General features: G+C 40.6%; 1 protein-coding gene across 2 annotated transcripts in view; it reads left to right on the forward strand.

Annotated features, from left to right (window-relative positions):
- IFT52 (intraflagellar transport 52) overlaps positions 1–15,349 on the forward strand; it is a 38,458-nt gene that overhangs the window by 2,945 nt on the left and 20,164 nt on the right. Inside the window, exons 2-7 of one of the 2 annotated variants that reach the window (XM_047745367.1) lie at positions 675–799; positions 1,654–1,741; positions 6,230–6,359; positions 6,882–6,957; positions 8,282–8,353; positions 13,735–13,861. In XM_047745367.1, coding sequence (XP_047601323.1) covers positions 675–799; positions 1,654–1,741; positions 6,230–6,359; positions 6,882–6,957; positions 8,282–8,353; positions 13,735–13,861 — 618 coding nt within the window. Of the gene's footprint in view, positions 1–672; positions 800–1,653; positions 1,742–6,229; positions 6,360–6,881; positions 6,958–8,281; positions 8,354–13,734; positions 13,862–15,349 lie in introns of those variants that run through there. The other variant, XM_047745368.1, reaches the window with a different exon arrangement.

Below are 15,349 nucleotides of genomic sequence, written 5' to 3' on the forward strand. Positions count from 1 at the left end.
AAGGCCCGGGCAAAAAATAGGAGGCAACCTAGATGTCCATCAACAGATGAATGGATAAAGAAGATGTGGTATATATATACAATGGAATACTATGCAGCCATCAAAAGAAATGAAATCTTGCCATTTGCAACGAGGTGGATGGAACTAGAGGGTATTATGCTGAGTGAAATAAGTCAATCAGAGGAAGACTGATTCCCTGATAAGAGGAATTTGAGAGGAAGGGTGGAGGGTTTGGGGGGTAGGGAAGGAAAAAATGTTGCTAGGGGGTGGAGGGCTAGGGAGAAGGTGGTTGGGTTCTGGACATTGGGGAGGGTATGTGATATGGTGAGTGCTGCGAAATGTGTAAGCCTGACGATTCACAGACCTGTACCCCTGGGGCAAATGATACATTATATGTTAATAAAAATAATTAATTTAAAAAAAGAGTATCTGCCAGATCTTAGTACAAAAAAAGAAAAAAGAAACAGGAGGCAAAAGCCAGAGTTGGGCTTTACATTTTTGTGGCTGTGATTATGCATTTCACTCTCAACCTTTGAGAATCGTAGGGATTTCATAGCTAGGTTCCAGCTGTATGCCCTTTCTGGATAAGCAGGAGGACTATTTATTCCATTTAGGGTCTTTTGGAATATTGTTTATTGTTTCCCTTTTTCTGATCCCTTCTTTTTTTCCATAAGGTAACCATGGAGAAAGAACTTCGGAGCACCATTCTTTTCAATGCATACAAAAAAGAAATATTTACCACCAACAATGGCTATAAATCCATGCAGAAAAAACTGCGGAGTAATTGGAAGATTCAGAGGTGACTGTGTATATTGTTTTCCCTTCTAAGTGATAATAATAGCCTGCTGGTAATAATTGGAAAGTCTTTATTTTCTTATGTAAACAGTTGTTTAGGTAGGAGGAGTTCAATTTAAGGATCGTTCAGAAGTAACTAAATGATTTCTTTTGAAAATTGGCAATTAGCATATTAGGTTGTCTCCCAAATCACAAACCAAAAAGTTATTCTAATTATACATATACAACTTTTTGAGAGGTTAGAGTCTTTCTCCATATTTTAACTTGGGTCAATACTTCAGTTTAGGGAGAGGAAAAATGAGAATACCTTTTTTGTCTTTGTGCATGTATAAATGGTTTTTCTTTCTTTCTTTTTTTTTTTTAAAGATTTTATTTATTTATTTGACAGATCACAAGCAGGCAGAGAAGCAGGCAGAGATAGAGGGGGAGGCAGGTTCCTCGCTGAGCAGGGAGCCTGATGTGGGGCTCAATCCCAGGACCCTGGGATCATGACCTGAGCCGAAGGCAGAGGCTTAACCCACTTAGCCACCCAGGCCCCCTAAAGGGTTTTTCTTAATAGGGTGAGGATATCATACCAGCTAATGGCAGAGCTGATTGAATTAGTAGTTGGAGGACTCATTATACTCTTGTGTGGGTTAATTTGGACATCTTGGCCTATAGGAAGTATTTGAGCAGAGACTGATCCGGGACAAGCCTATGGAAGGGATTCTTACTTTGGGAAAGAGGCTCTACCAGGTACCTCTAAGTCCCTTCATCTCTGGGCCTCTGTGGCCTCTGGTTCCATATAGTCTAGAGGCTAAAATAATTCTTAAATTGGCTTAAATTATGGATCTAACACTTTAAAAATCATATTTCTAGCTTAAAAGATGAAATCACATCTGAGAAGCTAATTGGGGTGAAACTGTGGATTACAGCTGGGCCAAGAGAAAAATTTACTGCAGCTGAGGTAAGAAATATCCAGAAAGAAGAACTATAATAAGATGGTTAGGTGCTTGCGCTCTAAATTCTGGATTTAAATCCCTCTTCACCATACACTGTGTTGCCTTAAGGTAAGCACTTTCTTCCTCATCATGGAGTTATTATGGTCATTAACTGAGCTAATGCATGTCAAGTGCCAGACACATAGTTGAGGCTAATGAAAAAATAACCATACCTGTTTGCCATATTTTTGTTTTGAAAATAAGGAAATTCCATTTATTTATTTATTTATTTTTAAAGATTTTATTTATTTGACGGAGAGAGAAAGCAGAAGTAGGGAGAGCAGCAGGCAGAGGGAGAAACAAGCTCCCTGCTGAGCAGGACTGATGCGGGACTCGATCCTGGGAATCCAGGATCATGACTGGAGCTGAAGGCAGTTGTTTAATCAACTGAGCCACCCAGGTGCCCAGGGGAAAACTCCTTTTAAAATAAAGCTGTTTTTAATTCTATTTCTTAGAATAGACAAAGAATGTTAAATTTAGAGCCCAGAACACAAGTATTGGCAAAGATGCAGAGAAATTGGAACCCGTATGCACTGTTGGTGGAAAGGTAAAATATGTGTGTACAGCCATTATATAAAACAGAATGGCAGTTCCTCAAAAAATTTAAAATAGAATTATCATATGATCCAGCAGTCCCACTTCTAGATACATATCCAAAAGAATTGAAAGTAGAATCTCAAAGAGTTATTTGTACATTCTTATAGCAGCAGCATTCACAATAGCCAAAAGGCAGAGGCTTTAACCCACTGAGCCACCCAGGAGCCCTCCCCCACCTTGTGTTTTATTCTTACATCAAGCGGATTCAAATGGTTAGCAGAGGTCTTCCTCCTGGCATAGATCACTGCCTTCCTGGGTGTTGTTGCTAGCCTCCTAGGACCAGTAAAGGGGTCAATTCACCCCTCACAGATTTTATGATCTGTCTTTGATGTTGTCCTCCAGAAACTTCTTTTTTTTTTTTTTTTTAAAAGATTTTATTTATTTATTTGACAGAGAGAAATCACAAGTAGGCAGAGAGGCAGGCAGAGAGAGAGGAGGAAGCAGGCTCCCTGCTGAGCAGAAAGCCCGATGTGGGGCTCGAACCCAGGACCTGGGATCATGACCTGAGCCGAAGGCAGCGGCTTAACCCACTGAGCCACCCAGGCGCCCCCAGAAACTTCTTTGACAGGACATCATATGTCTGATATTAGATGTGAGAATCAAGCTAGAACCATCTACCAGCAGATGAATGGATAAACAAAGTGTGGTATATACATATAATAAATTATTATTTAGCCTTAAAAAGGTAGGGAATTCTAGGGGCGCCTGGGTGGCTCAGTCGTTAAGCATCTGCCTTTGGCTCAGATCATCATCCCAAGGTTCTGGGATCGAGCCCTTCTCCCTCTCCCTCTTCCCCTGCTTGTATTCCCTCTCTCGTTGTCTCTCTCTCTGTCAAATTAAAAAAAAAAAAAAAAAAAAAAAAAATATATATATATATATATATATATATATTTAAAAAGGTAGATAATTCTGATACATGCGTATCAGAATTCTGATAACATGAGTGAATATTGAGGATGTTATGCTAAATGAAAGAAGCCAATTACGAAAAGACCAATGCTATATGATTCCATTTATATGACGTACCTAGAGTAGTCAAATTCATATAAAGTTAGAGTCGTGGTTGCCAGGAGCTAGAGTGAGGAAGGAAATGAGAAGTTGTTTAATAGGTATTGAGCTTCGGTTTTGCAAGATGAAAAGAGTTCTGGAGATGCACAATAACATGAATGTTTTTTACTACTGAACTGTAAGCCTAAAAATGGTTAAGATGGTAAATGTTACTTGTACTTTACCACAACTAAACAGAAACCCCAGAACACAGCAAGAGCTTTTCTCATAGAAACTTGCAGGTACTTTGGTGCTTAAGTAGGGTTGTGGGGAGTAGGGAGGCTGAGGCAGGGTGGGACCAGCGTGGTCCAGGTCTTCTGCTCTGAGTTTGGGTGGCGCCACAGGGAGGAGGTCTACAGGGAAGCATTTCTATTGTTCTTTTTTTTGTTGATCTGACTGCAATGCGGCCATCGAGAGAGACTTAAGTGTTTGATCAGGTTAATTGAGAGGAGCCGGAATTCCTATTAGAAACAAGGACTTGGCCAGATGCCTCCACCCTATGAGATCCTGAAGGTCTCACTCTAATAGTTTCTCCCCTGCTACCGCTCTTCTCCACCTAGCAAAGACAAAGAGAGAGGTAATCCGGTCTTTGCTGAGGAGCAGCCAGCCTCAGAAAAGCTAGGGCATCCAGAAAGAGGGTCAGAGACCTGTGCCTGTCTGATCATTTTTCCAACAGGAAACAGGCACTCAGTCAAACGTTCAGGCTCTTAAGGATGGACAGCAGTGGCTTCCAAAAGATAGAATCCATTGAGAGGCATAGTTAGCCTAATAAAATGTTCTCCCACCAGACCATCTCCTGCACCGTGCCTTCTCTTTAGGGGTAGAGTGACATGGGAAGGAAAGGCAGAAAAACTTTTAACTTCTTTCTAAGAACCAGCATTCCTTTGGGGCACCTGAGTGGCTCAGTCGTTAAGCATCTGCCTTCATGATCCCAGGGCCCTAGGATCGGGCCCCCGCATCAGGCTCCCTGCTTAGGGTGAGCTTACTTTTCCCTCTCCCTCTGCCTGCTGCTCCCCTTGCTGTTCTCTCTCTTTCTCTCTCTTGTCAAATAAATAAAGTCTTCAAAAAAAAAAAAAAAAAGAAAAAGGTACCAACATTCCTTTGTGCTTTATTCTTTTTTTTTTTTTTAAGATTTTATTTATTCATTTGACAGAAATCACAAGTAGGCAGAGAGGCAGGTGGAGAGAGAGAGGATGGGGAGCAGGCTCCCTGCTGAGCAGAGAGCCCGATGCGGGACTTGATCCCAGGACCCTGAGACCATGACCTGAGCTGAAGGCAGAGGCTTTAACCCACTGAGCCACCCAGGTGCCCCTATATTACTTTTTAAAAAGATTTTATTTATTTATCTTATTTGAGAGAGAGAGAGTGAGTGCAAGTAGGGGGAGGGACAGAGGGAGAGAGAGAGAACCTCAAGTAGACTCCATGCTGAGCAGAGCCTGATGTGGGGCTCTATCCCATGACGCTGAGATCATGACCTGAGCCAAAATCAAGAGTCAGATGCCTAATCGACTGAGCCACCCAGGCATCACTGTCTGTATTATAAATGTACCTTTATTCTGAATCGAGAAGCCTAGATATTAGTACCCACCACCATTAAAAAAAAAAGTGTCTTAACTGTAATGTAAAGAAGTTAAAGGAAGATGACTTATGAAAGAATATGTATACTTCAAAAAAAAAAAAGAATATACTTCAAATTGTCAGTGTTTGGGCATATGGGCACTAGAAGAATATGTATATTTCAGTTTGTTTACACTGGAGCGTCAGTAGTACACATACACTAGAGCACTTCTTTATATCTGACATTTTGAAACAAATGCTAAAAATACTATGTAGGATCCCTATGAATGGGGCAGTCTTGTGGAGAGTCCAGAATCTGTGGAGTTAGTCTCATTTGGGAACAAGCCACCTTAGTGATGTTAATCGTTGAACTATGTTTTCTATATTTAGGGGGCTGGAGGAGAGAAGGAAATCTAGGGAGTGTGCAAGCGCAAGGGCTTTGTTGTTGCAGAGCTGGACCGAGACGGTGATGTCCAAAGTGGGTTGTATGTGGTGAATCACTGAGGTGCCAGAAGGAAATTGCATTTGTCTTATCTTTATTATCCTTCAAAATTTCCCTTCTTAAGAGGATGTTTTATAATTATATATAAATATACATACTTTATATACATATCAGAGTACGTGTTCACATTTTCTTTTGAGATGCTTGAGGAGAGTTGAGAGACTATTGGTCTAGACCACTCACCCCACCAGGTTTTCTCAGGCTGGGTCAACAAGACCAGTCCTAGATTTTTCTTTCCTCTCCAGCTTTGGGAAAGCAAGAGAGAGAGTCCCAGGAGATAAGCAGATAACATGCATTTCTCACCACGGGTTGATCAGTCAGTGAATGACTGGAGCAGAATTCCTCCCTGGGGGTGGTATGCAATGCCTTCATCCTGATGTCGGTAGCTGGCAGGGAGGGGCAGGTATGGTCCAGAGCAATTGTTTTCAGCCAGGGCTGATTTTGTCTCCACTGGGTTGAGACCAGGGCTGCTGCTCAGTGACCTGTGAGCTTCCTTTAGCAAATGGTTTCCACTTTTGGTTTGCTTTCCAGATAGTCAAGGTGGAAAATGTGAATTCCGTTTGAGTATTTTGGAACTTTATGCTTAAAGACAAGCTTGGAAAGTCTATGTAGAGAGTAACTTTTATGTTATCTTATATACATTTATATTTAAGTGGCTTATATTTATTTTTCAGGTAGTTAAGGTCTTAAAGTCCTTTGGACAAAAGTCTTTCAGGTATATTCATAGATTGTTTTTTTTTCTTTTGTGTAGTTTGAAGTCCTGAAGAAATACCTTGATGGTGGTGGTGATATCCTTGTGATGCTGGGAGAGGGTGGAGAATCCAGATTCGACACCAATATTAACTTTCTTTTAGAAGAATATGGAATCATGGTTAATAGTGGTAATTATGATTATTGTTATTTTAGTAGAAGCAGTTGTTTCCTATTAATTATTCATATTGTAGCCCTCTGGACCTAGTAGTACAGTGGAAAGAGCCCTGGGCTGAGGGTGCATGGTCCAGCATTCTGATCTCAGTGGCAGTCTGAGCCTTCTGGGGCTAAGCTTCTTCCATGGTATTAAAATGGGAGGAATGGGAACAGAGTTCCAGGATTTCTTACAGGTCAAATTTTATATGTGTTTATAATATCAAACCTATTTCTTTCTTTCTTTCTTTTTTTTTTAAGATTTTTTTTTTTAAAATTTATTTGACAGACAGATCACAAGTAGGCAGAGAGGCAGGCAGAGAGAGAGAGGAGGAGGAGGCAGGCTCCCTGCTGAGCAGAGAGCCCGATGCGGGACTCGATCCCAGGACCCTGGGATCATGACCTGAGCCGAAGACAGAGGCTTTAACCAGTGAGCCACCCAGGCACCCCTCCAACCTATTTCTAATCTAAGATGCAACTTCCTCTCTTTTCCCCTAAAGATGCTGTGGTTAGAAATGTATATTATAAGTATTTCCATCCAAAAGAAGCTCTGGTTTCCAACGGAGTCCTGAATAGGTAAGTGTGTTGAAAGCAGAATTTTTTTTTTTAAGATTTTTAAAATTTATATGGCAGAGAGAGATCACAAGTAGGCAGAGAGGCAGGCGAGAGAGAGGGGGAAGCAGGTTCCCTGCTGAGCAGAGAGCCCGATGCAGGGCTCGATCCCAGGACCCTGAGATCATGACCCAAGCGTAAGGCAGAGGCTCAGCCTACTGAGCACCCCTGGTGCCCCAAAAGTAGAAATATTTTAACAAATGATTCCTATCTTCTCTCTTCTCATCTCACACATTCTTTTCACTAGCCTTTCTTCCTTTGTTGCTCTTTTATTTTACTATATTATAATTTAGTTTATTATATTACTTCTCATTCCTCAAATTATATTCCTCCCATCTTTTGAAACCATATTCCACATTCACTCTTTGTCAGAATGCATTCAGCTGCAAGTATAGAAAACCCTGTTCTCTCAATGAGATGAAACAATAAAGAGATTTTATCAACTCATGTAATTGAAAAGCCCAGAAATACGGCAGGCTTTGGGTGTGGATTAACTGAAAATTCATGATGTTGTTAGGGCTCCAGTCCCATTGCTCTGTAGTTCTCTTGGCTCTGCTCTCCTGTGTCTATGGGCTGAACAGTTTTAGCAGTTCCCAAATTTATGTCGGCATGCCACACCATCTAGGGCAAGAGAGCCTGCTTTGGTCCCAGCTTTCTCATCAAGAGTAGTCCTGAGATTTGCTGTGTTTGAGCTGGCTTGGGCCATATGCCCATACTGAACTGGTCACTGTGGCAGAGGGCATAGAATGTCCTGATGGTATAACTAGGTCATATTCCCTATCCTGGGAATGATAGGGATGACTTCACTGGGGTGAAGTCAAGTTTTTCTGTTTCACTGGATCTTAAGGGGTAAATTAGGGCATTTGGAGAAGTGGGAAATGAATGCGTGAGAGTAGCAATGTCAGGTGCCCTCTCTGTGCGCTTTTCCCTTTATTCAAAATTATTCATTCCACACTTGAGTTTGTTAGATGCCAGGTGCTCTCCTGGTTCTGGTGATGCAGAGTGTAGAATATAGAACTAGCATGTGGGTCTCGTCTAGAACGTAGCTTAATATATTGATCTTTCCCTCAGGACTCAAGAAAGAGGAGCTGATCCTCATATTTAAATGTTAACTTTTTCAAGCTACACAAAGAGGTATAGGTGTGTAGGTGTATCTTTAAGTTCTGAGAATTGTATTTTGAACAAGTCTGCAAAATCGTTGCAGTTAGTTCATACTTACTATTAATGAATGGAGTATGAAATTCCTAAATTTTTTTTGTTTACTAGGTTTAATTTTTTTTTCTTCAAGGGAAATTAGCCGAGCTGCAGGGAAGGCCGTGCCTGGAATCATTGATGAGGAAAGCAATGGGAACAATGCCCAGTGAGTGTGTTTTCTGAGGCTCTCTAAAGAGGGTGCATTTGTCATTTTGAAGAGTTTTCTTTTTTGAAGTGAAGAGTTTTCATTTCTGATTACAAATGTCATTCTCACCAAAAAAACAAAAAAAACAAAAACAAAAAAACAAAAAAAACACGCAATTTGAACAGTTCAAAAGGAAGAAAATAGAAGTCCTATACTATAAATGTATACCCTTTTCCCCAAAGACTCTTAACAATATGGTATTTAGATTTCTAGATTTTTTTTTATATATAAACAGAGAGAGATGCACCATATCCTTTTAAATGTATACCCTTTTCCCCAAAGACTCTTAACAATATGGTATTTAGATTTCTAGATTTTTTTTAATATATAAACAGAGAGAGATGCACCATATCCTTTTAAATGACTAGATTAAACTAGAATTATCCTAATTTATCTAACAGTCTCCTATTGTTGAACATTGAGGTTATTTATGATATTTTGTTTTAATAGTTAAACCTAACATTTATTGAGCACTTACTTTATGACAGACATAGTGAATGTCTTTGTATGTGCAGTTTTTGTGCATTTATGCCAGCAAGGCTAGATTCTTAGCATTAGAATCTCTTGGTCAGAAGTTTTCCAATTGTTGCATTGCCAAATGTAGTACATCGCTAAATTGCCCCCCAGGTAGTTCGTAGCACTTACTGTCCCTGTGAACATGCTCCTTTTTCCTCTCTTCCCAGCATGGAGTATTCTAGTGAAAATGATATCTCTTTATTTTAATTTGCATTTCTTTGATTACGGCTGGGTGGGATGGACTTTAAAGCCTATTGGCTGATTGTATTTCTTCTGTGAATTTCCTGTTGACTACTTTTTGCCCATTTTTCTATTGATGGTTTATCTTTTCTTATTCATTTATAAGACCTCCATGTATTATATTTTTTCTGCTTTACCTTTCACCTTTGAGATATTTCACTTCATAAGAGTTGAACATTTTTTTAAAAGATTTTATTTATTTATTTGACAGAAAGAGAGGTCACAAGTAGGCAGAGAGAGAGAGTCGGTGGGGGGGAATCAGGCTCCCCACCGAGCAGAGAGCCCGACATGGGGCTCCATCCCAGGACCCTGAAATCATGACCTGAGCTGAAGGCAGAGGCTTAACCAACTGAGCCACCCAGGAGCCCCAGGAGTTGAACATTTATGTAGTCAAAGAATATTATAAAACTCTAGTAGTAAAAATAATGTGATACTAATGCAGAAATAATGAGAAATAAATAAATTAGAATTGGACTGTATATGAAAGATGAGAATTTATTAGTGACATTTCTAAATTATTGGGGAATAGATGGCATAATTGTGGCTAACCATTTGAAAAAACATTTGTGGCTAACCATTTGAAAAAACATTTTTGTAGCACACTCCTAAAATATATTTCAGATGGATTAAAATTTTAAATATTAAAAGAAATGAAATCATAAAATTTCTAAAAGTAGGTGAATTTTTATAATCCTTAAAATAGGGAAGACCTTTCTTAGGATGAAACCAAGGTAAAGTTGTAAAAGGGAAAAATGTATGGCAACATACATCATAGAATTAACATTTTTGACATTCGAGAATCATAATCTTATTTATTTATTTATTTATTTTAAAGGATTTTATTTATTTATTTGAGATACAGAGATCACAAGCAGGCAGAGAGGCAGGCAGACAGAGAGAGGAGAAAGCAGGCTCCCCGAGGAGCGGAGAGCCCGACGTGGGGCTCGATCCCAGGACCCCGGGACCATGACCCGAGCTGAAGGCAGAGGCTTCAACCCACTGAGCCACCCAGGTGCCCCAGTTACTTATTTTTTTTTTTTTAAAGATTTTATTTATTTATTTGACAGACGGAGATCACAAGTAGACAGAGAGGCAGGCAGAGAGGGAAGCAGGCTCCCTGCTGAGCAGAGAGCCCAACGCGGGACTCGATCCCAGGACCCTGAGATCATGACCTGAGCCGAAGGCAGTGGCTTAACCCACTGAGCCACCCAGGCGCCCCCCCAGTTACTTATTTTTAAGTAGGCTCCATGCCCAGTCTCTTTTTTCTTTCTTTTTTTTTTTTTTAAAGATTTTATTTATTTATTTGACAGAGAGAGATCACAAGTAGGCAGAGAGGCAGGCAGAGAGAGAGAGAGAGAGGAAGCAGGCTCCAGAGAGCCTGATGCGGGGCTCGATCCCAGGACCCTGAGATCATGACTTGAGCTGAAGGCAGAGGCTTAACCCACTGAGCCACCCAGGCGCCCCCCAGTCTCTTTTTTCAAGTAAGTTTTTAATTTTAATTCCAGTATAATTAACATACAGTGTTTCATTAGTTTCAGGTGTATACAATATAGTGATTCAACGTTTCCAAACATTCTTCACTGTTCATGATAAGTGTCCTCTTTAGTCCCCAGCATCTGTTTCACCCATCCCCCCCCGCCCCATAACCTAATTCTTAAGCTTCGTGTCAGCTTATCCAGTTGGTGCAGGTGAAAGAACCGTGGACTTGGCAGTAGAAGTTTCTATTTTCATGTCTTACTTGCAGGGTGACCCAGGCAAGTTACTCTTAGCTTCTGTTTCCACGTCTGTGTAATGGAGACAAAATGAATCTCACAGAGTTGCTGGGAGACTTCACTGAGGCCATATTTTTCGAGGTGCTTTGTAAGCCATGTGGTGTAGTACTTACCTGCTGTTGTGTTACTAAGTCCTCTGTGATTGTGGTGACGGGCTGTTTCCTGGGTCATCCTGGGAGTAGCGGTTTCTGGGCAAGCTCTGAGATGTGAAGACCTAGTCCTGTTTGTGTTTTGAAAACTCTTGACCTATTGAAGTCTGAGGTTCTCATTTAACCTATTTTTCTATCATGTCCGTTTTCCTGTCTTTCACTCAGCTATAGCCACACTGACTTTGTTTCCTTAAATATGCTGAGCTCATTCTCACCTTAGGGCCAGTACATATCTGTTCCCTTTCCCAGGAATACACTTTCCCAGCTATTCCCGCAGCCAATCTTGCTCGTTCACGTGTAGTTTAGAAAAATCCCATTTTTGGCTTTTGGGTGGATGTATAGCCTTATGCTTAAAATCCTATCATAATGTCAGTCTGATTGCTTTCTTAGTAATAATAAAGGAGAGGAGTAAATAAAGCTGACAGTTTTCAATTGTATGACTCAAGTGTCCATTCTCCCTTCCTCCTTGAGACTCTTCTCCTTGGCGTGCATTCAGCGGAAGTGTGAGGCAAGGATGTGCACTCACATCCATGTAACTATTTCTCCCACATCCCTTTTCTTCCTCCATGACAGATGCTCCTTTCTTTCTGTTTCTAGCGTGTGACTCATAGCTACAGTCCCCTTTCCTGGGCTACTGCTGGGGCAGGGTGTAAGGGGGAGAATAGAGAATGTGGGACATGTGCCACTTCTCACCCACGATATGACACGGAAGGCAGAGGGGTAGGTGAGATTGAGTGAGGGGGAAACTAACTCTGGAAGGAAATCATTTTAAACTTAAGCTATAAGGAATTTTCTCATGGTCTAAGAGAAAGGGAAATTCACATTATCTTCATAGGGAGCTCTTCATGGTTTCTAACTTTACACTTTGTTATAAGATTCCTGTTTTTCTTCATTCAGAGAGCACTTCCTTCAAACAAGTACCTTTGCAGAGCTCCATCTTGCTTTCAGTTAAGCCTTAACCCCTCCTGCAGGGGTTGGCCACACCCCTGGGTCTGCACCCTTTCCTTACCCCTTTTTAGGAGTAATTTGCCCCAGGTCAGACTGATGCACTCCAGATACTCTTAAGTGTTCGTTAGGAGGGTGGAGGAAGGAGGCCAAGGCAGGTGTGTGTAGAAGTGTCTGATGTCACAACTCTATTCTTAAAAACGCCGGACTGGAAACACGGCCTTCTAATGACAGCCATTCATTCCTGGAGATGACACCAGTCAGATCTGTAAGAAAGAGGGAACTGCTTGCTTGGAAGGCATTGTCATACAGAGTAGGCTCATTTGTATCTCCAGTTCAGCTGTAAGATGAGGGCCCCTCTTCCTCCTCCACCATAGGGATTTCTTTAGTTCTTCCAGTTAAAACCATTTACACATGTGATTATGTTGTGAATTTGCATTCAGATTTGTAAAATGCTTTATTAAACTAGTAGCTAGAGTTATACCAATTTTTGAGTTGAGAACCAAAGCTTAGAGCAAATTTTGTGGGTGTTTTTTTTTTTAAGTTTTGTGTTTGTGATGAGATACCACCTCACACCTGTCCGAACGGCTAAAAATAACAACACAGGAAACAACAGATGTTGGTGACGATGCAGAGAAAGGGGAACTCTTTTACAGTATTGGTGGGAGTGCAAATTGGTGCAGCCATTCTGGAAAACAGTATGGAGGTTCCTCAGAAAGTTAATGAAAGAACTACCCTATGACCCAGCAATTGAACTACTAGGTATTTACCCAAAGGATACAGAAATGACTGATTCAAGGGGGCACATACACTGTGATGTTTACAGCAGCATTATCAACATAGCCCGACTGTGGAGAGAGCCCAATGATGAATGGATAAAGATGTGGTGTATGTACACAATGGAATATTGCTCAGCCATCAAAAAGAATGACATCTGGCCATTTGCAATCAATGTGAATGGAGCTAGAGTATATCATGCTAAGTGAAATAAGTCTGTCAGAGAGTGCCACATACTGTATGATTTCACTCATATGTGGAATTTAGGAAACAAGACAGATGAGCATATGGGAAGGGGAAAAGGGAAGCAAGCCTTAAGAGACTCTTAATGATATAGAACAAACTGAGGGTTGATGGAGAGAAGTAGGTGGGGGTGGGCATTAAGGAGGGTGCTCGTTATGGTGGGCATGGGCTGTTGTCTTTAAGTGACAAGTCACTAAATTCTACTCCTGAAACCGATACTACACTGTATCTTAACTAACCAGAATTTAAATAAAAAATTGAAAAAGAAAAGAAAAGGAAGAAGTAAAAGATATCCTTATCACCAGATGTAGGGAACTTAAAGTCGAGGAAGCTATAGAAATAAACCTTGCTGCCTTTTTACTGGTCTAATACCTCGGCCCAGTTTCCACTTAGAATTCCTAACTAAAGTCCTCAAATACCTGTTTTCTTTATCCTGTCAATCCCTCACACATTTATTGTCTCTGTATAAAAAGTGTTAAGAAACTGCCTGCCTTGGTCATTTCTTTGGGTCTCAGTTTTGTTATTGGGCCTCTGTGTGTATGTAATAAAACTTTGGTTTTTTACTCCTGACCATCCTCCCCCTCCCCCCCCCAAAAAAACCTTTGTGTTTGATCTTAAATTGCTCAAGAGGCACTGAAATTATCTTCAAAATTTTTAATTCATTTTTTTTAAATGTGAGTGTTTCTTTAATTTCTTTCAGGGCTCTCACCTTTGTCTATCCTTTTGGTGCCACACTGAGTGTCATGAAACCCGCAGTGGCCGTTCTGTCCACAGGCTCCGTCTGTTTCCCGCTTAATAGACCCATTCTGGCCTTCTATCACTCGAAGGTACCGCCTTTCTTAGATGTGGGTGGATATGTTATTTTTATTATTGAAATAATAAAAACTGCTACTTCCAGAGGAGTTTCATATCTTTTCTCACTGATCTTTACACCAGCCCCATGGGTAGTATTTGAGTTAACTCACTTCATTTATGGGGAAACAGCAGATGGTCCAGTAATCAATGCAGTCGAGACCTAAACCTTGTTCTTACCATTCTAAATCCAAAGCTATTCCACGGTAGCATGAGGCTACCTCTATGATAACTGATAACTCTATGATAACAGGCTCTCACCCTCAGCGGAGAGTCCATCCAGGGAAAGGGTGAGTTAAAAAAAGCCAAAATCCACACAGTTGTGCTGTTATTTTAGTTTGTCCCAGGGCAACGTATCAGAAGACTAGTTACTCAGTTCTCATCCTGGAAACCCCACAGAATGTGGCAGCAGATGGTTCCAGAGGACATAGTGCCTCTCAGCGTGACCCCACTTATCCACTGCCCAGTGCAGGACTTGAGCTCATGACCCTGAGATTAAGACCTAAATCAAGAGTCGGGCACTCAACTGAGTGAGCCACCCAGGGGCCCCATCCATTCACTGCCTTTTAATTCATGTTTTGCTGAATTCACCTTTATTCATCTACCGAGACTTAGACTTCACCAGCTGACCTCCCAGTTTTTCTCTAATTCCTCACATCTTATTTTTCTTTGTGACATTTAGGTATTACTTTTCTCTCCCATATTTAAAAGGTCTGACTTCATTTTATTAGGAAGTAAATAAATACCTATGCTGTTTTTGAAAGAAGAGATTTGGGCAAATTTCCATAGTTATTATGGTAGTTAGTTTCTCCCAAACAACTGGAAATACAGTTTTAAAATTAGAGTGAAGTATTAAATGATTCAAGATGTGGAAATAATCAGTTTATAGAAACTGTCAATTTATAGTCACCAAAGTAATGAGACAATGTAATTGTCCCCTCAATGTAACTTGTCCCCTCAAATACAGGGGTATCTGGTAGTATAATATTTCAATTATTTATTTATTTATTTAGAGAGGGAGAGGGAGAATCTCAAGTAGGCTCCATGCCCAGCATGGAGCCTGATATGGCCTGGGGCTCCATCTTACAACACTAAGATCATGACCTGAACCAAAATCAAGAGTTGGAGACTTAACCGACTGAGCCACCCAGGCACCCCTATGATTTTTTATTTTTTATCTGTGCACAGAGACTTCACCTAGCTTCCTCAGTGGATTTTTATGAAACATCTATTAGGTACAGAGTTCTGTGCTAACTGTGATGATTCTTCTAGAATTCATGGATTATCATTTGCTCATCGCCTAGCTATTTAAAGCTATTTAAAGGGTTTGCTTCCCTTTTCCCCTTCCCATATGTTCTTTTCCTAAGAAGATTTTTAGTGTTTTTTTTTTTTAAAGATTTTATTTATTTATTTGACAAACAGCGCAAGTAGGCAGAGAGGCAGTCAGAGAGAGAGAGGAGGAA

This window comes from Lutra lutra, chromosome 9, assembly GCF_902655055.1.
Source record: "Lutra lutra chromosome 9, mLutLut1.2, whole genome shotgun sequence".
Lineage (NCBI taxonomy): Eukaryota > Metazoa > Chordata > Mammalia > Carnivora > Mustelidae > Lutra > Lutra lutra.